Source organism: Hypanus sabinus, chromosome 17, assembly GCF_030144855.1.
Source record: "Hypanus sabinus isolate sHypSab1 chromosome 17, sHypSab1.hap1, whole genome shotgun sequence".
Classification (NCBI taxonomy): Eukaryota; Metazoa; Chordata; class Chondrichthyes; order Myliobatiformes; family Dasyatidae; genus Hypanus; species Hypanus sabinus.
The window spans coordinates 25,614,948-25,639,351 of NC_082722.1; the positions used below are offsets into that span (position 1 = coordinate 25,614,948).

At 38.5% G+C, this 24,404-nt stretch overlaps 1 protein-coding gene across 1 annotated transcript in view; it reads left to right on the forward strand.

Annotated features, from left to right (window-relative positions):
* The window catches only part of slc9a5 (solute carrier family 9 member A5), a 222,187-nt gene that overhangs the window by 109,550 nt on the left and 88,233 nt on the right, over positions 1-24,404 (forward strand). The window contains exons 3-5 of the mRNA XM_059992703.1: positions 252-415; positions 11,176-11,254; positions 14,297-14,474. Of these exons, the coding sequence (XP_059848686.1) occupies positions 252-415; positions 11,176-11,254; positions 14,297-14,474 (421 nt within the window). The remainder of the gene's footprint in view (positions 1-251; positions 416-11,175; positions 11,255-14,296; positions 14,475-24,404) is intronic.

A 24,404-nucleotide genomic window follows, 5' to 3' on the forward strand; every position in this document is an offset into this window, starting at 1 on the left:
AATCACACAAGGTTTGTTACTGAACTGAATGACAGGCAGTCTAATAACCATTTATTCCAATCTCAAGTACACTTTACACTCTTCAGTTTCTCCCAGTTTTTTCTGTAGGTTATAAGGCATTCTGAGAAGATTGACATTGCTTGCATTACCTAAGAGTCCTTGTATTGAATAAGATAATTTAGAATATCCTTTATAGCAGCAGCATTTATTGCAATAGTGATATTCTGTAATGTCTTGCTTATCTTCCTCAGATCCTAAAGTAGAAGCTGGTTTGTTTGAGTTTCTGCTTTTTGGCAGTTTGATATCTGCAGTGGACCCTGTGGCAGTAATAGCAGTTTTTGAGGAAGTCCACGTTAATGAAACACTATTCATCATTGTGTTTGGAGAGTCGCTGCTTAATGATGCCATAACTGTTGTAAGTAAAAACTTCATATATTCCTCTTCATAATCTAGAGGAACTCACTCCATTGGACTGTTGATCTGCTTCCCAAACGACTTCTGGACTGTCCTGCATTCCACACCCGACTATGAAATCTAAACTTTGGTTTGTCAATTATCTAAGCTGACTTTTTCCTAAGACCTACATCAACTTTTTCTCACAAAGGGACATTTTTAACTCTGAATATCCTTCTGTTTCTTTCTCTCAATTGCCAGAGTGTACCAATTCTAGACCTTCTGACCCTACAACTGCTATTTGAATTTCTTGTTATTCTGAAAAATTCGTGCTTTGTTTTTTTTCCAGTCATTTTGTTACCTTTTCTCTTTTCCATTTATCAATCCCAAGAGTGTCTTTATTGTCCATTATTCTACCTCATTTCACCTCTCCACTCTTTAGATTTCTGCCCTTCCACATCTGTACCCCACCTTTCAGCATTTCTCAGTCTTCCCTTGATGCTGTTGCCTTATCTCCGCTGTCAGTTGATATCCTCAAAAGGACTCCTTAAATCACTTGGAAAAACTCAAATCCCTCATTTTACCACAGAGCATCCTACTTGGCTCTCTCACAGAAGTCTTATCTCCATGTCCAGACCACGTCCTTCACTCCTGCGGATTCTGTCTGTGAATCAGTTATCACTGCTCTTTCCACAGTTCCTTGGTTAGATTGAGAAAGTGGTCCTTGCTATCTATTACAGGTATATGGATGCTCATCTAGCCAATATCTAAAATGACCCAGTGGTCATTGCAAACCTGGCGGATCAATGATGAAATGTTATTCCTCACTGGATGTACCCCATCCACACTGCCACAGCTGTGCTAAGACACATCATTTTCCCGCCTCCTCCTCCTCAATCAGAATCAGGTTTATTATCACCAGCATGTGGCATGAAATTTGTTAACTTAGCAGATGAAGTTCAACCCAGATAAGTGTGAAGTAGTTCACTTTGGTTGGTCAAATATGATGGCAGAATATAGTATTAATGGTAAGACTTTTGTCAGTGTGGAGGAGCAGAGGGATCTTGGGGTCTGAGTCCATAGGGCACTCAAAGCTGCTGCACTTGTTGACTCTGTGGTTAAGAAAGCATACGGCGTATTGACCTTTATCAATCGTGGGACTGAGTTTAGAGGCCAAGAAGTAATGTTGCAGCTATATAGGACCCTGGTCAGACCCCATTTGGAGTACTATGCTCTGTTCTGGTCGCCTCACTACAGGAAGGATGAGGAAGCCATAGAAAGGGTGCAGAGGAGATTTACAAGGATATTGCCTGGATTGGGGAACATGCCTTATGAGAATAGGTTGAGTGAACTCGGCCTTTTTTCCTTGGAGTGACGGAGGATGAGAGGTGACCTAATGGATGTGTATAGGATGATGGGAGGCATTATCGTGTGGATAGTCAGAGGCTTTTTCCCAGGGCTGAAATGGCTAGCACTAGAGGACACAGTTTTAAGGTGCTTGGAAGTAGGTACAGAGGAGATGTCAGGGGTAAGTTTATTTTACGCAGAGAGTGGTGAGTGTGTGGAATGGGCTGCTGGTGACAGTGGTGGAGGCGGATATGATAGGGTCTTTTAAGAGACTCCCGGACAGGTACATGGAGCTTAGAAAAATAGAGGGCTATGGGTAACCCTAGGTAATTTCTCGGGTAAGGACATATTTGGCATATCTTTGTGGGTCGAAGGGTCTGTATTGTGGTGTAGGTTTTTTTATGTTAGCAGCAGCAGTTCAATGTAATACATAATCTAGAATAATAAATAATTAAATCAATTACAGTATACATATAATGAATAGATTTAAAATCGTGCAAAAACAGGAATGCTGTATATTTTAAATAAGTGAGGTAGTGTCCATGGGATTAATGTCCATTTAGGAATCAGATGGCAGAAGAGAAGTTGTTCCTGAATCACTGATGCCTTCAGGCTTCTGTACTTCTGACCTGATGGTAACAGTGAGAAAAGGGCATGCCCTGGGTGCTGGGGGTCCTGAATAATGGACGCTGCCTTTCTGAGACACCGCTCCTTGAAAATGTCCTGGGTACTTTGTAGGCTAGTACCCAAGATGGAGCTGACTAGATTTATAACCTTTTGCAGCTTCTTCTAGTCCTGTGCAGTAGCCCCCACTACCCCCTTCCCCCCATACCAGACAGTGATGCAGCCTGTCAGAATGCTCTCCACGGTACACTTATAGAGGTTTTTGAGTGTTTTTTGTTGACATACCAAATCTCATCAAACTCCTAATGAAGTATAGTGGCTGTCTTGCTGCCTTTACAGCTGCGTTGATATGTTGGTCCTCAGAGATCTTGACACCCAGGAACTTGAAACTGCTCATTCTCTCCACTTCTGATCCCTCTGAGGATTGGTATGTGTTCCTTTGTCTTACCCTTCCTGAAGTCCGCAGTCAGCTCTTTCATCTTACTGATGTTGAGTGCCAGGTTGTTGCTGCAACACCACTCCTATACGCCCTCTCGTCACCGCCTGAAATTCCACCAACAGTATCATCAGCAAATTTATAGATGGTATTTGAGTTATGCCTAGCCACAAAGTCATGTGTATATAGAGAGTAGAGCAGTGGGCTAAGCACACATCCCTGAAGTGCGCTGGTGTTGATCATCAGTGAGGAGGATATGTTATCACCAATCTGCACAGATTGTGGTAGGAAGTCGAGGATCCAATTGCAGAGGGAGGTACAGAGGCCCAGGTTCTGCAACTTCTCAGTCAGGGAATGATGGTAAAGCATTGTGGAGAGCCATTGAGATTGTATCTGCCATCTGCCGTTGACCTATTGTGGTGCTAGGCAAACCAGGTCCTTGCTGAGGCAGGAATTCGGTCCAGTCATGACCAACCTCTCAAAGCATTTCATCACTGCAACTGTGAGTGCTACTGGGTGATAGTCATTAAGGCAGCTTGCATTATTCTTCTTAGGCAAAGGTATAATTGTTGACTTTTTGAAGAAAGTGGGAACTTACGCCCTTAGCAGCGGGAGGTTGAAAATGTCCTTGAATACTCCCGCTAGTTGGTTGGCACAGGTTTTCAGAGCCTTACCAGGTACTCCACCTGGACCTTCTGCCTTGCGAGGGTACACTCTCTTTAAAGACAACCTAACATTGGCCTCTGAGACAGAGATCCCAGGGTCATCAGGTGCAGCAGGGATCTTCACAGCTGTAGTTGCGTTCTCCCTTCAAAGTGGGCATACAAGGCATTGTTCATCTGGTAGTGAATCATCACTGCCATTCATGCTATTGGGTTTCTCTTTTTAGAAAGTAATGTCTTGCAAACCCTTCCAGTGTTGCCATGCATCCGATGTTGCCTCCAACCTCATTTGAAATTGTCTCTTCGCCCTTGAAATAGTCCTCAGCAAATCATATTTGTTTTTTTGCTACAGTCCTGGGCCGCCAGACTTAAATGCCAGAGATCTAGCCTTCAGCAAACAATATACCTCCTGATTCATCCACAGCTTTTGGTTTAGGTATGTACAGTGAGTCTTTGTGGGCACACACTCATCCAGTAGCATGGTAGGGATTCTTGATGGTGGTGTAGCAATGGTCCAGTGTGTTGTTTCCTCTGGTATTGCAAATGATCTATTGTTGGTAATTGCTTAGTGATTTTTTGTCCAGACTGGCCTGGTTAAAATCTCCCAAAACAATGGTAAAGGTGTTAAGATGCGTTGTTTCATGCATATTGATCCCATTGCTCAGGTCATCTAAAGCCTGATTGATATTGGCCTGAGGTGGAATGTATACTGCTACCAAAATGACCCCAGGGAACTCCTGTACTAGGTAAAAAGGACGGCACTTAACTGCTAGATATTCCAGGTCTGGTGAGCAGAACTGAGACAGCACTGATATATTTTTGCACCAAGCAGAGTTGATCATGAGGCATACTCCTCCACCTCTGCTTTTGAGAGACTCTATAGATCTATCCTGATGGTGTACAGTAAACCTGTCATTCTGAATCGCTGCATCCAGTATGGTAGGGGTTAACTAGGATTCCGTGAAACAAAGGACACACACGGTCCTAATGTCCCTCTGATTCAGCACCGTAGCTCAGAGATCATCGATTTTATTTGCCAGCAAGTTCGTTGGTATAGGGAGTTTAAAACCTTGTTTCCTTAAATGCACCTGTAACGCTGCTCTACAGCCACGCTTCCTCTGTGGTATTCTATGTGGGCGCTTCCAACCACAATCAGTTTTGTTTCAATAGACAATAGGTGCAGGAGTAGGCCATTCAGCCCTTCGGGCCAGCACCGCCATTCATTGTGATCATGGCTGATCATCCACAATCAGTATCCCATTCCTGCCTTCTCCCCATATCCCTTGACTCCACTATCCTTAACAGCTCTATCTTTCTTGAAAACATCCTGAAAATTGACCTCCACTGCCTTCTAAGGCAGAGCATTCCATACATCCACAACTCTCTGGGTGTAAAAGATTTTCCTGAACTCTGTTCTAAATGGTCTACCCCTTATTCTTAAGTTGTGGCCTCTGGTTCTGGACTCCCCCAACATTGGGAAAATGTTTCCTGCCTCCTGCGTGTCCAATCCCTTAATAATCTTATATGTTTCAATCAGATCCCCTCTCATCCTTCTAAATTCCAACGTATGCAAGCCCAGTCACTTCAATGTTTCAACATATGACAGTCCCACCATCCCGAGAATCAACCTCGTGAACCTACGCTGCACTCCCTCAATAGCAAGCATGTCCTTCCTCAGATCTGGAGACCAAAACTGAACACAATGCTCCAGGTGTGGTCTCACCAGGGCCCTGTACAACTGCAGAAGGACCTCTTTGCTCCTATACTCAACTCCCCTTGTTATGAAGGCCAACATGCCATTAGCTTTCTTCACTGCCTGCTGTACCTGCATGCTTACTTTCAGTGACTGATGAACAAGGACACTTAGATCTCGTTGTACTTCCCCTTTTCCTAACTTGACACCATTCAGATAGTAATCTGCCTTCCTGTTCTTGCCACCAAAGTGGATAACCTCACATTTATCCACATTAAACTGCATCTGCCCATTCACCCAACCTGTCCAAGTCACCCTGCATTCTCCTAACATCCTCCTCATATTTCACACTGCGACCCAGCTTTGTGTCATCTGCAAATTTGCTAATGTTTCCATCAGTTCTAAGCAACGATATTTCGACAGCTTCACATTTGGAGCCCCTCGTCTTGTTTCACCCCTCTTTGAGTCTTCATTCCCTTCTGCTGAACCAAACAGGAAGTTTTCAGTCCGATGTCCTCACAGCTTTTCTCCATTACCATATACTTTGAGCAACGTCACATCCTCAGGATTTATCACACCTGGGCACTATGTCTATAAGACCATTATGCCTACCTATACTGATTCTACTTACCTGCGTTAATTCTATGTCCCTCTGTGCTCTGCTTTTTCCAGTACCTGTCCAGCTCCCTCATAAATGTTCTAACTGTTCTTGCCTCCACTATCTCCTCTGGCAAGCCATCCCAGGTATTAACTACTGTGTGGGGAAAAATTTATCCCTTAGACCCCCTTTAAATACCCTCCTTAGTTTAACCTGAATATCCAATTTTAAATACCCCTACCATGGAAGATATACTCTGTCTATTCCATTTATCTACCACTATTATATCACTTCTCAGCCCTTGTTGCTCCAGGAAAAATAGACCCAATCTATCCAATCTCTCTCTCCTTGTAACTCAAATTACACCTCCATTTCAATTCGGGCAACATCCTTCTGAATTTTTTCTGTATCCTCTCTGACTTAATCACATCATTCCTGTACTGTGGTGGCTAGAACAGCATGCAATACTCTAGGTGTTGCTTAACCAGTGGTATGTACAACAGTATCGTGTCATTACTCTCATTCAATACGTCAGCTGGTGGAGGTAAGCATGCCATACACCTTCACTTCCCTGGCCACCTGTTGTCACTTTCTGTTGTACTTGTACCCCTTCATGTGTTTTATTCAACAACATTTCCTAGGGATCTGCCACTCACTGTGCATGTCCTGCCCTGGTTTAACTTCCCAAAATGTATTACATTGCCCTTGTCTGAGTTAAATTCTAACCACCTTCACTGTCCACTATACCATCAATTTTGGTATCATCTGCAAACTTACTAATGATGCCAATAACATTCTTATCCAATTCATTAATATTTATGACAGTCAATAAAAGATCCAGCATCGGTCACTACAACACCCCACTGGTCATGAGGATCCATCTAATAAATAATCCTCCATCAGCATCTGCATTTACCAGCAAGCCAATTCTGTACCAATTTGGCTAACTCTCTCTGACTCTCTTGTTATAACCTTCCAGACTGGTTTACTATGCGGGGCTTTGTTAAAGGCCTTGATCAAGTCCATCTAGATATTGGTTACTCTTGTTTTTCCCAGAAAACCCTCAAATTTGTGAGACACTGTTTCCACAAAGAAAGCTATGTTGACTATCCTCAATCAGTCTTTGCCTTTCCAGATACAATTAAACCTGGTCTCTCAGAATTCCTTACAATATCTTTCCCACCAACCTTGCCCTTCATTCTAGCCACAACAGGCTAGTTCTGAGCTCTCCTTGTATAACTTTTTTAAAAACCTCCCATTTACTGGACATCCCCTTAACTGCCATCAGCCTCTCCCAGTCAACTTTGTGAGTTCCTGTCTGATGTCATGAAAATTAGCCTGCCCACAATAAGAACTTTGCGTTTCTATCTTCTACTTATGTGGCCTCACTGGGCATTTCACTAGAGATATCTTCTCAAACTACTGCCATGATAAATCTTCCCAAACAACAGTGCAACTTATTCTCCTCTCTTACCCATCCCTCCCAACTATGTTTCTGTAATAGTTAAAATGTCACAATCCCATGTGCTGATCCATACTGAGTTCATCTGTCTTACCTGTGAAATTCTTGTGTTAAACTAGGTGTAATTATGTTTATCAGACTTTGTCCGCTCCCACCTGTGGTGCTTGTTTGTTTTAGTCTCTAACTTTGCTTAATCTTTCTCATCAGAATGTACTATTCCTTTGTGTCCCTTCCCAAGGCTAAACTCGTTTTATCCCTCCTGAGTATCACTTGCTTTCAAAAAATGAGTGATACCCAGAGCAGGAAGTAATGTTTGTGATGAAGATGCTTCCTAAAGCTCATAGTTACGGTTAGGATCAAACTGGGTAATTTCTTGGATTGAACTGATAGAGCTCTCTTGTTATTAGCCAATCTCTCAGTGCCAAGAAATACTCAAGTTCTCTAGGTTTAGAGGTTGCCAATGAGGCTAATATAGGATTTACAGACTCTACTACAGACACAGTGGTGCTTGGTGGGCCAAGTACATGATTAGTTTGGGAGGTGGTCTGCAGCTTTCAAGTTTATTTCATCTGACTGTACAATTATACAACCAAATGAAACATCATTCCTCCAGACCATGGTGCACCCACAGTACATACATCACACACAGCACATAAAACAAAATGTAATTGAAAGTACATGTGAAGTGCGCAACATGGGTAAACAGTCCAGTAAACAATAAAACATGCTGTCCTAGTAATGAGAATTTGGTGGTCTCACAGTCTGGGGGAGCAAGCTGTTACCCAGTCTGGCTGTGAGCTCTAGTCTTGATGCTCCTGTACCTCCTTCCTGATGGTAGTGGGTCAAAGAGATCATGGGATGGTGGTAGAGTTCCTCAAGTATGCTCTGATCCCATGGTTTATGATGGACTTCTGGCGTATAGACATGGTTTTAGATGCATTCTTGAATATTCCTGTTCCATTTTGAGTGGCCTGCAGCCTGGAGTCCCAGGAATCTATGGGAATGTTATACTTTTCTAAGAAGACTCTGAGAACATCCCTGTCCCTTGATCTTGAGGTCATTATCTTCAAATACTTGAGGGTCTTTACCTCAAAATCCTAAAGACTGAACTTGCACAATGGAGGTGATAGGGAGTTACATCATCATCATCATCATCATCATGTGTCTTCGCCGAACAGCGAGAGAAGTCGGAAAGCAATGTTTGCCTTGTAAATGTCAAACATAAAGCTGTATACGCATGACTTACAGTTTGCCTGCTAAACATGTGCTGATGCAAGTGTCTTCTGCACACTCCAGCTGAATGGTTGAAGTTGCAATGACTTTGGTTTAAGTCTATAGGTGATACAGGTTGGATACCTTCCCAGTCTTCAGAAGTCCAGCATAAATGATGGGACCAAAGCATTCTTGAAGGTCCTTCCACCCATTCCACAAGCTCTTTGACCCACTACCATCAGGAATACCTGCCACCTTGTACTACTACCTCCCCTCCCACAATTTTCTTACTCTGACTTCTCCCCTTCCTTTCCAGTCCTGGTGAAGGGTTTTGGCCTAAAGCATCAGTTATTTTCTCTTTTCCATGGATGCTGCCTGGCCTACTGACTCCTCCAGTATTTTATTATCTTCCTATTTGTCCTATGGATTAGGTCCAATCCATTGAGAAGCTTGTTGAAAGATGGCTGCAGCATCCCAACAAGAAAGAGTGAGGGGAGGATTGAGATGATGATATAGGCTTTGAATGACCTTAGTGATATTAGTCCAAATGTGATTTGACTGTTGAGGTTCATGACTTGGATACCACCTTCAACCAAATGTGAAACAGACGAATATCCATGACAATATCCAACATAGTAATGTGGCTGAAGAAGACACACAGTTGCTCTAGCTTACTGTCATCCATGATCCTGTTATATCCTTCCTTGCCTCCAAGCTTCTGAAACAAAGATCCAATCGACTGCAACAAACGTGAATGTGCAAAATTACATTGTCCACATCCATAAAGAATTAGAAACTTTAATGATTCAAATAACTTTTATGTTGCTGCCTGCTGGAGATAATGAGATTACACCAATTTAACTGCTCAGAGAAAAGAAATTAAGATGAATTTAGCTGGGTTCCTGGGCAGTTCATTAATTCATACTTTATTAATAAAATAGGAAAGGTAATTAAAATCATTATTTAATACTTCAGTTCTAAAAGCAAAAATATGACTCATTTCCTGTTCAAACAGACTTAAAAGATGTTAATCGCTTCATCAGTTGCATCTATCCCAAACTTCAGGATTTTACATGCATTTTTAAAAATCATTGTGAGACACTGTGGGTTGGACTGTTTCAAAACTACTCTCAGTATGTGAAAATTCAAGACATAAAGAATCTGAAAAATTACAAAGAAGAATTTTCTACTCATTTTTATTCAGTGACTTCTCAACTTCCCCTCAAGGCAGGCTATAATTTTATATAGCAAATTGAATTCATCCTAACACACCATGTTAGCAATGCTGTATTGTGACCCGGGAGCCATCTGCAGTCTGAAGAGCTCATTGGGCTGGATCTGATGAGAACCAAATTTTACTTTGAGGCCATGGAAGGATTCAGTTGTGCTAACACAGATATTGCTCAGATTAAAAGCAATTTTAATAGCTATCAAGAGTAGGTGATCAGGAAATTACAGTTTATAGAATTTAAGTGTTATAGATTTCTATGAGGTCTATTTATGTAAACACAAGATATGCTTTATATGGTTGGGTTGGGTTGTTCTCTGATCTTGGCAATCCATTTGCAAAGGTTTTGTCGCCATACTAGGAAACATCATCAGTGCGCTGTTCACTTGTGGTGTTGTGGTGAACTATGTGCCTGTCGGGACACGCCCCCTGCTGACTGCTCCTGTGGCTCCTCCCACAGGCCCCTGTATAAAGGAGATCTGAGGCCTGATGCTCGGCCTCAGTCTCCAGGACATTGTATGATAGACACTCACTCCTGGTTCCTTCTTCCAGTCAATAAAAGCCGATATCTCGCCTTACGTCTCAGTGTGAGTTATTGATGGTGCATCAGGTGTGTCCTCCAAATGCTTGCCCTTTATATACTTTTCAATCAGTTTATTGCTTGTCATTAGGGAAACCCAATTGTGACGCAGGGAGGGGGTCTCATCGTAACAAACTCTATACGCTGTCTGGAATTTTGCCTGCATTAGCTTACAAATAAGATCGAGATCTACACATCTGTTTATAGATTTGTTTGTGGAAAACTGTGCTTCTGGGAGTCTCTTTGCATGCCATGTGTTTGCCTGCACCGTGACTTTCACTGATGCCCAGCTGAATTTGTGCATCCTCTCGATCTTCATGGGTAGAGTCGAGGGAGAGTTGGACATGCCGCTTAACAAGCCAGCTGATATTCTTGCATCACAGTTGGGTTTCCCTAATGACAACCAGTGAACTGGTTGGTAAGTATTTAAAGGGCAAGCATTCAGAGGACACACCAGAAGTGAGCAGCACACTGATGATGTCACCTTGCACGGTGACAAAATGTTTGCAACTGGATTGCCAAGATCAGAGGACAATTCAACCCAACCACCAACAACCCAAGCTACACATTTTCCATGTTATTTCTATGTTCTGTATTTTGTAGCTCACCAGGTGCCTAATTTCAAGTATTACACTGGTTAAGGTTCAGCTTGACACTGAGAGAGCCATAAGAAAGACGGAAGCGTCCCAGTCGTTTTTTTTTAAATCAAAGAATTGGCCACCTTTTATTGAAGGAATAGGATGGTGTCTAGGACACAGAATTATTTTATCTTGCTCGAGGAGGGTGAATGAAAATGAACTCAGTGGGGTTCCTTCATATCTGGTGGACAACTCCATTTGGAAGATGCATCACGAAAAATAAATACACTATTGATTTTGCTTCTTCCCTATAAATGTAGTAGAAACATTTGATCTTTATTCAATCATTTTTCTTTGTACAGGTACTCTATAAAATGTTCAATTCTTTTACGACCATTGGTATAGACAATATACAGGCTGTGGATTACATCAAGGGTTTAGGTAAGAAAATTCAGCACACGTGCTTATGTGTAGTTAACTATCTCTGTTAAAGATGTTGTTTCAAGTCTGTAAGTACTCATTTGAGGAAGGATACAAAAGCAAACAGAATGCAATTACTTCACTGTAAGTTACTTGGAAATGGGGTGGTGGAGGGAGTAGCAGTGAAGACAAGGGGCAGTCATTATTTAACTGTTCAATATGCCTCTTACAGCCAAGTCCCAAACCTAGGAGCAGTTGCAGAGGAAATCTGATCTGAAATTGAGATCTATATTGGAGCTGAAGAAAACAAAAAAAAATTATTAAAGAGCAGTTTATCTCACCAGAGTTGTTTCAGAATGGAATCTGAATGTGACGATATTCATATTAACTAGTCCAGCATTCAAAATCATTTTTACTTTATCAACAACTTTTTTTGCAGTATGTTATAAAGACTATAGTAAGGAGTACAGATTGTCTGTAGTTATCACTTGCATTGTTGTCAAAACTTGAGTTTTAATATTACAAGTATGCTGGTGAATGTATTCCGAGTGTGACCTGGGCATCAGCATGATGTCTCAATGCACATTCCAGCATACTAATTCTAAAATTTCTCCAAAAATGATACAAATCTATGACTACCTCCATTATTTATATTATACAGAGGTTTCTTCTTTCTATATTCTTCAGTTTGAAATGACTCGCCCCTTGTCTTGTAATTACTTCCCTTGTTTAAAGATTCTTCCACATGCACACACAACTTATAGGCCCAAACTATTTAATTTTTTTTAGTAGTACAACCTATCAATGTTGGGACTTAATTTGAAACTGATTTTGGAATGAAATTTTTGGCAATATATTTTGGAAATTATTTTATGTCCTACTCTCTATTATGCCTCCTTTCTCTTTGGCCTTTTAATTCTGAAAGGGGCACTGAGAAAAGCCTATCACATCTCCTCCCTCTTAAGTTGTTGGAGAGGGAATTGAGACCTCTAGAATAATACTCTGTCTCTCTGTCTCCAGTGCCAATAAGAAGTATTCACCCCACCCCTTGAAAGCTTTAATGTTTTATTGCTTTACAATATTGAATCACAGTGGATTTAATTGGCTTTTTTTGACACTGATCGACAGAAAAGACTCATTCGTGTCAAAGTGAAAATAAATTTCTACAAATTGGTCTAAATTTATTACAATTATTAAACACAATAATTGATTGCATAATTACTCATCCATTCAAGTCAGAATTTAGTAGGTGCACCTTTGGCAGCAATTACAGCCTTGAGTCTGTGTGGATAGGTCTTTATCAGCTTTGCACATCAGGACACTACAATTTTTCCCCATTCTTCTTTACAAGAGTGCTCAAGTTCTGTCTCATTGCATGGGAATCGTGATTGAACAGCCCTTTTCAAGTCCAACCACAAATTCTCAATGGATTGAGGTCTGGACTCTGACTAGGCCACTCCAGGACATTAACTTTGTTTTTAAGCCATTCCTGTGTAGCTTTGGCTTTATACTTGATTGCTGCCTTGCTGGAAAACAAATGCTCTCCCAAGTCACAGTTCTCTTTCACACTGCATCAGGTTTTCCTCCAGGATTTCCCAGTATTTTGCTGCATTCATTTTATCCTCTGTCTTATAAGCCTTCCAGGGCCTTCTGCAGTGAAGCATCCCCACAGCATGATGCAGCCACCACCGTGCTTCACGGTAGAGATGATGTGTTTTTGATGATGTGTAGTGTTTGGCTTTATGTCAAATGTAGTATTTAGTCTGATGGCCAAAAGCTGAATTTTGGTTTCATCAGACCATAGAACCTTCTTCCAGCTGCTTTCATAATCTCCCACATGCCTTCTGGCAAACTCCAACCAAGATTTCATGAGGTTTTTTTTCAACAGTGGCATTCTCTTTGCCACTCTCCCATAAAGCTGTGATTGGTGAAGTAGTTGTTATATACGCAAATCCCATCTCAGCCACTGGGGCTTGTAAAACTCCTCCAGAGTTGTCATAGGTCTCTTGGTAGCCTCCCTCACTAGTCCCTTCTTGAATAATCATTCAGTTTTTGATGATGTCCTGCTCATTGCAGATTTACAGCTGTGCCATAGTCTTTTCATTTCTTGATGATTGACTTAACTGTACTCCAAAGGATATTCAGTGACTTGGAAATTTCCTTGTATCCACTCCTGACATGGGATTTTCAATAATCTTTCAGTGGAGTTGCTTGGAGGGTTCTTTTGTCTTCTTCGTATAGATTTTGCCAGGATACTGACTCACCAGCAGCTGGACCTTCCAGATAGAGGTCTATTTTTACCACAGTCTCCAAAAACAGATCTCCATTTGACTATTATGTGGCTTCTAAAACCAATTGGCTCCAACTATGATGATTTGGTGTGTCATTTAAAGGGAGTGAATACTTGTGCAATTATTTAGTTTTTTATATTTGTAATTAATTTAGATCATTTTGTAGAGATCTGTTTTCACTTTGACTCAGAAGTCTTTTTCTGTAATCAGTGTCAAAAAAAGCTAAATTGTATCCACTGATTCAATATTGTAAAACAATAAAAAGTGAAAACTTCTGAGGGGGAAGGGGTGGGATTTGAAAACTTTTACAGGCACTGTATATATTTGTCTCTATATTAACAGGATCTTCCACAAAATCAGTTTCCACTCAGACCTTAAAGTTGGTGCCCATTTCAATTGCTGCAAGTTTCACTTTGACCCCTACCATGCCTACATCAGTGTCCTAATATTGAGACAGTGCATGTAAATAAATAAAATGAAAAAATTAGTGTGGTCTTTGTCCTGGGGAGAGACGAGAAAAGGAAAACCCTAGTTTGTTTTGTACTAGCTGGAAACTGTTATTAATATTGATGCATAATCAATAGTGTCATATATTTATACTATACATGACAATGACGTTTTTTTTCAGATTACCGTGAAATTAGTGTTTTTTTCATTAACCTGAACATTATTTGGCCAATGATGGCAGAAAAAGTATGTACAGCAGAAAATACTGAGAGGACATTCTGAGATGAGTTCTTCATGTCGATAAGTTCATGTTTGCTTTTTTTAGGTTCAGTCTTTGTGGTGAGCTTGGGTGGAACTGCTGTAGGAATTACCTTTGCCTTTCTGCTGGCCCTCATCAGCCGTTTTACTAAGCGGGTCCGCATCATTGAGCCGCTCTTTGTGTTCCTGATTGTTTACTTGGCCCATCTCACAGCTGAAATGATTTCACTCTCCTCCATCTTGGCGTAAGTTGATTTAGCCCCCAGCCGTTCACTTTTACCATGACATTGTGAGCTGAACCCCGAGGAGTTAATGAAGGGTGACTTTGTTAGCTTTACGAGTAGAATGTGGGATGAGTCAGCATGGAATTCAAGCACAAGGAGCTCAGATCTGCCATTTTCACAGTCGTCATCTGTGGGCATGTTGTGATAACAATCCTCATTGGACTGGGGGTGATTGCTCAGTGTGCTGTTAGCTGTGGGGATAAAGGTAAAGGGATATCAAAAATGCTTTTAGAGAAAACATTGAAAGAATGTTTTGGGGAAAAAAAGAAACAGACTTAAATCTGAAGGAAGCAAATTGAGACTATAAGGCAAAGAATGTAATTAGGCCTTTCAGCCCATTGAGTTTGCTCTACTATTCGACCATGACTGATTTATTTTCCTTCTCAAGCTCATTCGTCTGGCTTCTCCCAGTAAACTTCAATGCCCTGACTAATCAAGATACAGATTTCAGGAGTAAGAAAGGGAAGGAGGAAGGAAGTTAAGAGAAAGATGTCAGAGCCTGAGAGGAAAAATAAAAATAAAGGAAATCACAGAATCAACGACAAACAGAAGTTCTCAGAAAAGAAAGGGATAAATGAAAAGAGTATTTAACGTGGACAAATTCAATTGAAAGAAATAAATTTACAAGAGGCACGAAAGTCAAAAATAGAATGGGCACAAGGGAGACTCTCTCAGCTTTTCTTCCTCTCTCATTCTCCTGAGGTACAGAGGTTTAAAATTGATGGGGCTCCTTCAGGATGTAGGGGCATTATAGTTGGCATTTTAGGAGCTGAATAATGGTCTAAAGAAGCATACACTTCCCTCTAATGAATGAATTAACAATCTTCTTCATGCAGGCAGAGTGGTCATAGCAGTGAGATGGGGATGGCTGAAGCTGAGATACAAAACTAGTTCTTAAAGTGAATGTAAAAAGCAAGAAAATAATTCCTAGAATTGGGGTTCAGACTCCTAGAGAGGCAGGCTACTTGAGGCTAAGATGAAAACTTTAATCGTATAGAGAGAAAGTGAATCTTTGGTATTTTCTACCCTGTAGAACTATGGAAACTTGGTGATTCAGTATTTTTTCTCAAAGCAGAGCTTAATATGTTTCTGGATCTTAGTGCAATCGAGTGAGGTGGTGACAGTGAAACAAAATGGCATTGAGGTAGAAGATCAATCGATAAACGGTGATGCAAGCTCAAAGTGCCGTATCACCTACTCTTGCTCTTAACTTTCATTTCAAAGATTAAAGTAAATTTATTATCAAAATACATATGTCACCATATTCAACCTTGAGATTCATTTTCTTGCAGACATACTCAATAAATCCAGTAACCATAACAGAATCAATGAAAGACAACACCAACAGAGCAGACAACCAGCTTTTAAAAGACAACAGACTGTGCAAATACAGAAAGAGAGGGGGAAATAGTTATAAACAAATAAGCAATAAATATTGAGAACATGAGATGAAGAGTCCTTGAAAGTGAGTCCATGGGTTGTGGGAACAGTGTAATGATGGAGCAGCACTATTTCTTTTTTTGTAATTTATTTTTTTATCATCAAACAAACATTTCCATAGGATGTATTCAGACATTGTACATATATATCATATAATCATATATATCACAAATCTCCACAAAGTATTTATCTGAGGTATACACTTATAGAAAAGAATGGGAAGAAAAAACAAGCAAAAGGGAAAGAACTATATACAAGTAGGGAGTGATCTTTTTTTACAACATATTCATTGATTTGTGAGAATAAAATCAGGCCGATGAGGCATTATGTAGTTAAACCATTTTTCCCAGTATGAATCAAATTGTTCCAACTTATGGTTAACAGATGCTGTTATCTTCTCCATTTTGTAAATATCTGTTGTAATTTCCATCCATGTATTTAAAGTTGGGCTCTCCTGTGATAACCATTTCCTAGTAAGAGTCTTTTTATCAGTCATCAACAGTATATTCATTAAATATTTATCTCTTTTCAACCATTCTTGAGGTATATATCCAAAATATATGGTCTTACTCTCTAAGGGTATTTCACATTTAAAGATGTCTTGTAGAGCAGCACTATTTCAAACACTGTTTGCACTAAGTCACTTCAATTCTGTGTCAACTTCGAACTCCTATTAGCAGTAACAGTATAATTGACAAACTAATATGTATATATATAAAAAATTATTTATATATTTATTTATAGAAAATTTACTATTTTTGTGTGATCAGTGTCTTAATGCAATGTTACTTGAATTAATGCCCACCCTTCATTCTTAACCTGCTTGCAGTTTTCTAATACTTAGTTGAAGAAACAAGATCAGTCACAGTGGAACTGAAATTTACAGCGCAATTTTCTAGGTGATGAGCAACTAGCAATAGGAGAGGAAAAGAGGGATCTAAGTCATGTAGATAAATCAGTTAAGGGCAGTAGGCAGGTACAAACAAACAGGCAAGGATTTTAGTGGATTGTTACCCCTTCTGTCTAAAGGATTATAAGCCATAAAGAATGAAGTCGTATTTCAGGTGAGGCCCGGAAATGATGGTGCATCTTTTACTGGCTACTGTACAGTATGACCTCCTTCTGGGCCTATTACTGAAAATTTCAGCACTGCTAAGGACAAAGGCCTCAGGTGCTACTGAAGTTGTTTTCTTCCACAGGCTTCACAGTAAAGTATTGGAGGATGGGTGGTAGGAGATCCAGCAGTCAAAGGCCCAATTGGGCCTGGGATTGTTTGAGATGTTTCTGGCCATCTGAAGGCATTGGGTGTTGGGGAAAGGCATTCATCATCCACTTCCAGCATTAAGACTGGAGTTGGGAGGGGGGCAGCAATGTGGCTGACTCTTTCCACCCTGGGAGAATCAGCAAGGTGAGATGCATCGGGTTGGAAATTGGGCTCCATTGGTAGACTGGAGGTGAAATGATTGGGGCCAGAGAGCATTCAGTGGGAAGGAAATGGGACTCATTAATGGATTGGCAGGGGAAAAGGCATGTGGTGGGGTAACCCCAAAATATAAGGCAACTAATATTTCCAGTCTTAAAAATTAGTTATTCCTGAGATGATCAACAATGTTTTCTTAGAACATTATGGATTAATTCCTCTTGAAAATTTCTTAAGAGGAGCTTTTTATTGGGAACAAAATCATTTGATGTACAACTGATGGGAAAGGGGACAGACATACAAGCACAATTCAGATTGGAAAACACTTAGATAAACTTTCTTTCTTTCTAAATCTTTTTATTATTATTAGTAATATGGACAAAATACAACTGATATATTGATAAAGAAATTACAAACATACAAATTCCATTACGTATGAAAAAAAACATACATAATAGTTACAATATAAATGAGTTTACCAAGACATAAGCCATAAAATATATGTATGAACATGGTAAGTCTAAATATTTCATAATATATTATATAAAAACACAGAAAAAAGAAAGAAAAAATATATATATATTTAATGTAAAACTAGCTAATCTAATAACTAATAACTAATATAGAAGAAAAAAGAAGCAAAAAAAGAGAGAGAGAAAAAAGGGGGCTGTTTATAATATCTCACAAGAATAAATATTCATCAATGCCGTCACTTCCGGTCCTCTCAACATACATAAGCTAAAAGCTGGGAAATCAAATGAACTTGGCACAGGGTCATATTACATCATATGAAAATGTTGAATAAATGGTCTCCATAACTTTTCAAATTTAATAAAAGTCTCAAAAACACCACTTCTAATTTTTTCTAAATTTAAACATAACATAGTTTGAGAGAACCAATTAAATACAGTGGGAGGATTAATTTCCTTCCAATTCAACAATATAGATCTTCTAGCCATCAGAGTTAGAAATGCAATCATTCGACAGGCAGAAGAAGATAAATGCAGTGAGTCTAACATTGGTAAACCAAAAATTGCGGTAATAGGATGAGGTTGTAAATCAATATTCAAAACCACAGAAATAATATCAAAAATATCTTTCTAATATTGCTCCAAAAATGAACAAGACCAAAACATATGAGTTAAAGATGCAATTTCAGATTGATATCTATCACAAATAGGACTAATATGAGAGTAAAAATGAGCTAATTTATCCTCGATATATGAGCCCTTTGTATGACCTTAAATTGTATTAATGAATGTTTGGCACATAACGATGATGTATTAACTAATTGAAGAATTCTATCCCAATTCTCACTAGAAATAATAAGGCTAAGCTCTCTTTCCCAATCCTTTTTAGTCTTATAAAGAGGCCCTGAACGTATCTTCATAATTATATTATAAAGTTTTGAAATAAGCCCTTTTTGAAAAGGGTCTAATTCAAATAAACTCTCCAAAATATCTGAAGGCACAAAATTTGGAAACGTAGGGAGTACAGAACTTAAAAAACGTCTAATCTGTAAATATCTAAAAAAATGAAATCTAGGCAAGTTATATTTGTTGTATAATTGCTCAAAAGACATGAAACAATTGCCCAAAAATAAATCAGAAAATCTTACTAATCCCTTAGTTTTCCAAGCCGAATAAGCTTGATCTATAATGGAAGGGTGGAAAAAACAATCAGATACAATAGGACTATTTAAAACGAATTGAGTCAACCCAAAAAATCTCCGAAATTGAAACCATATACGCAAAGTATGTTTAACTATCGGGTTGTCAATTCGTTTCGGCAATTTAGAAAGAGCAAAAGGGAGAGAAGTCCCTAAAGTAGAACCCAGAGCATAAGCTGATACAGATTTAGTTTCTAAACTCACCCAACAAGGGCCAAAAGATCCACCCCCATCTTTCAACCAGCATAACAAGTATCTAATATTAACTGCCCAATAATAAAATCGGAAATTAGGTAATGCTAACCCGCCTTCCTTTTTTGTCTTCTGTAAATATATTTTACCTAACCTGGGATTTTTATTCTGCCATATATATGAAGAAACTTTTGAGTCAACATTAGTAAAAAAAAAAGATTTCAGGATAAAAATTGGTATCACTTGAAAAATATATAAAAACTTAGGTAAAATAACCATCTTAATAGCATTAATCCTACCTATTAGGGATAAAGATAATGGTGACCACTTAGTAAACAAACCTTTAATCTGATCAATTAAGGGTAAAAAATTAAATCTAAATAAATCTTCATGGTTTTTTGTGATATTGATCCCTAAATAAGTAAAAGAATCATTAACTAATTTAAAAGGTAAATTTCCATAAATTGGGACCCGTTTATTCAAAGGAAACAATTCACTTTTATTAAGATTTAACTTATACCCAGAAAACTCACTAAATTGAACCAATAATGATAAAACTGCTGGGATGGATTTCTCCGGGTTAGAAATGAATAGTAATAAATCATCTGCATACAAAGATAACTTATGAATGTCTGTCCCACGATTAATACCCAAAATATCCTGTGATTGTCTGATGGCAATTGCCAAAGGTTCTAAGGCAATGTTAAATAGTAATGGACTAAGAGGACGTCTAGTGCCCCGAAATAGGCGAAAAAAGGGAGATCTTTGATTATTGGTAAACACTGAGGCTACTGGAGTATGATAAATCAATTTAATCCATGATATAAATATCGGACTAAAATTAAACTTCTCCAACACATTAAATAAGTAAGGTCATTTAACTCTATCAAATGCTTTCTCCGCATCTAATGAAATCACGCATTCTGAAGTGTCATGTGAGGGAGTATAAACAATATTCAACAATCTCCTAATGTTAAAAAAAGAATAGCGATTTTTAATAAAACTGGTTTGATCATCTGAAATAATTTTGGGTAATACCTTCTCCAATCTAGATGCCAGTAACTTAGAAAAAATCTTGGAGTCTACATTCAATAAAGATATTGGTCAATAGGAAGCACAGTTAGTAGGGTCTTTATCTTTCTTCAATATTAGAGAAATGGAAGCTCTATAAAAAGATTGTGGCAAATTCCCCAATCTAATGGCTTCCTCAAAAACCTTACATAACCAAGGGGAAAGAGTAGTGGAAATTTTTTTAAAAAATTCAACTGTATAACCATCTGGACCCGGTGCTTTCCCAGAATTCATTGAGGAAATAGCCCCTTTAATTTCTACATCCGTAATAGGAGTATCCAATATTAAAAGATCATCTGATGATAATCTTGGAAAATTTAATTTCCCAAGAAAATCAGATATGGTATTATGATCTTGAGGAAATTCAGATTGATACAGGGAGGTATAGAAGTCTTGAAATGCCTTATTTATCTCATCATGATTAACTGTCAGATTCCCATTCTGCTGACAAATCTTAGTGATTTGACGTTTAACTAAAGCATTCTTCAATTGACTAGCTAACAGTTTACCAGATTTATCACTATGTATATAAAAATCAGATCTATTTTTCATTAATTGATTTTCAATTGGAGATGTAAGTAATAAACTATGTTCCATTTGAAGTTCAACCCTTTGTTTGTAAAGCTCCTTACTAGGAGCAATCGAATATTTCTTATCAATCTCTTTAATTTTATCAACCAATAAAAGAGTTTCCATCTTAGTACGTTTCCTCAAACCAACAGAATAAGAAATAATCTGTCCACGTATATAAGCTTTAAAGGTGCCCCAAAGTGTTCCTCAAGAGATATCATCTGTAGCATTAGTTGAAAAGAAGAAGTCAATCTGCTCCTCCATAAATTTTATAAAGTCAGAGTCTTGCAATAAGGTAGAGTCAAATCGCCATTGTCTGGCATTAGAAGCTGTATCCATAAATTTCATAGAAAGTAATAATGGAGCATGATCAGAGATAGCTATAATATCACAGTTACAACCAATTACCAATGGAATAAAATGAGAGTCTACAAAAAAATAATCAATTCTCGAATAAGAGTGATAAACATGTGAGAAAAAAGAAAACTCTTTGTCTTTAGGATGCCGAAATCTCCAAATATCAAAAACTCCATTGTCAGTCAAAAAAGAGTTAATACAAGTGGCCGACTTATTAGGTAAAGTCTGAATAGATAAAGATTTATCCATCAAAGGATTTAAACAGCAATTAAAGTCACCACCCATTATTAACTTATATTCATTTAGATTGGGTAAAGAGGTAAATAAGGACTTAAAAAAGTCAGGACAATCCACATTTGGAGCATCAACATTAACCAAAGCAACCTTTTTATTATAAAGTAAACCCATAATTAACAAAAATCTAACATTCAGATCTGAAAAAATATCATGTTGAACAAATGGAATAGAGGAGTCAATAAAAATTGAAACTCCTTTTACTTTAGCATTCGAATTTGCGTGATACTGTTGACCTCGCCAAAATCTAAAAAAAATGAAATTTGTCCTCCTTCCTCACATGAGTTTCTTGTACAAAAATGATATGAGTATTAAGTCTTTGGAATACTTTGAAAATCTTCTTTCGTTTAATTGGATGATTTAAACCATTAGTATTCCAAGACACAAAATTAATGGTCTGAGCCATAATTCTAAAATCAATCCTTTGGTATAGAAAGGGTTAACCAACTTATAAACTCATGCACCCAGAAGAGGAACAAAAGTAAAGAGAAGACCCGGAAGTGACGACAACAGACATATTTGAAGTTCAAAAACAGCCCAAATAAAAAAACTAACACAAACTGATGCAAAAAAAATAGAATTAGAAAACAGACCATCCCCCACCCCCCAAGAAAAAGAGAAAAAGCCAAAATATGACTTAAAAAAGGAAAAAGTAATACTAATTCTACCCCCATGTCAGCTGAAGAACACTCCATATATAAAGGATATATATAAAAGAATCACCCCGACTTTAAAAATTAAAATCGCTATAATAAAAACCATATTTCTAAGTATAGTTAGTTGTAAAAAAAATAAGAATATAGTCACAAAAAAAATTATAAATCGGGCTCTAGCCCAGACAAAACAAAAAATATTTAAGCTGTGATAAGCAATGCATTGTAGGAAGAAGACGAAAGAAAGAAAAAAAATAACACCATCTTAAGCAAAACCAAAAATCTTTTTCAAAAAACCACCATCTTAATCAAAGAAAAATTCACCTTCAAAGAATTAAAAATATACCTTCAAAGGAACAAAGTTAATGGACAAAAATGTAGTATAATGGTTAAAGTGTATAAGGCAGAACAATTAATATGACGAAAACATGCTTTAACTTAAGTATAAAGTATAGGATGAACCTACACCAATAACCAGATGTTAATTCTGGTTTAAGAGATCAAGAACCATCTTACACGATCAGAATCGTTCATTTATTAGAGACCGGTGTCTGTAGCAGTAGGGAAGTACTCCTCCAGATATTTTCTCGCTTCTGAAGTTGAAAGAAAAATCTGTCGTGGAGCATTCGACGGAGAAATTCGAAGCTTCGCAGGGTATAGAAGCGCAGGTTTCAGATTTTTCTCATAACATTCAGCCATCAACAGTTTAAAAAGAAGCCTTCTTTTTAAAAGGTCAGGGCTAAAGTCTTCGACCAGGTGGAAGCAGTATTCTTTGAATTTAATCATTCCTGCCCGACGAGCTGCACGTATAAGTTGTTCTTTGTCATGTACATAATGGAACCGGACAATTACCACCGAAGGTTTGTCTGTAGCACTCGGTGATCGGCACCGAATTCTATGTGCCCGATCCAATAAAGGACGGTTATTCGGGAAAATCGTCGGAAACGCTTCTTTTAAAAGTTGAGCAAAATATTTCGAAGGGTCATCTTTTTCTATGCCGTCTGGAAGACCAAGTATACGTAAGTTCTGTCTTCTGGACCGATTCTCAAAATCGTCACTCTTGGCTTTAAGGGCTTCCATCAGCTTAATGGTCGAAATTAAATCCTGTTGCAGTTTTCCAATAGTCAAATCTCGCTTCCGAGCATCTTCTTGCAGAGACGCGATAAGAGCTTGTTGCTGTTTAATTACTGAATCCGTCTTAACCATATACTCTTGAAAAGCCTTTATATCTTCTTTAAAAAATTGTTGTAGTTCATCAAATTTTTTATCCAAAACCTCCATAAACAATTCATGTTAATTGAGTTTGTTGTGGTGGAGCCTGCTTCTTTCCGTTACCGTTCGGATTGCGTCCGGGATCCAGTCCCTTAGACCTGAGAGACATTTCTGTTTGCATATCTTCAAAAGTTCATAACAAACTCTTGGCAGAAAGTTAAAAAAAAATTAACGGTATAGGTAAAAATAAGCTGAATAAGGGTGATCAAAGGTTAAAAGAAAGTAAAGGTTATGGAGCGAATCCAAAACAGTACTCACTCCATGAGCGTCTCCAGCTGACTCCCTAGATAAACTTCCATGGTGATAGGAGGTGATGAGGGACTAGCTGTCATTATACTACTGTAGTTCCTGATACTTTGGGAAGCTTTGAAGGGGCTAATGTACGTGTTCACCAAAATGATGCTTGGCTTCGATGGTTCCTAAATGTGAGGAAGGTTGAACCATGTGGAAGATATCAGAAGTTTGCCAAATGAAGTGAGTGAAGGAAGAGGAGTGAGTGCAGTTACTATTACAAGGGAGAAGGTGCTTGAAAAGCTGAAAGACCTAAGGGTTCATAAGTCACCCAGACTAGATGAACTGCACCGTAGAGTTCTGAAAGAGATAGATTGTGGAAGCATTAGCAATGATTTTCAAAAAAATCATTGAACTTTGGCATGGTGCCAGAGCACTAGAAATTGTAAACGTCATTCCACTCTTTACGAAAAGAGGAAGGATGCAGAAAGAAAATTATAGTCCAGTGGTTGGTAAGATGTTAGAGTCAATTGTTAAGGTTGAGATGATGGAGTACTTGATGACACAGAACAAGATGGAGTACTTGATGACACAGAACAAGATAGAACAAGTTGGTGTGGTTTCCTTAAGGGAAAATCTTGCCTGATGAACATGTTTGAATTCTTTGAGGAGATTATTAGGATGAATAAAGGGGATGTAGATGATGCTGTATATTTAGACTT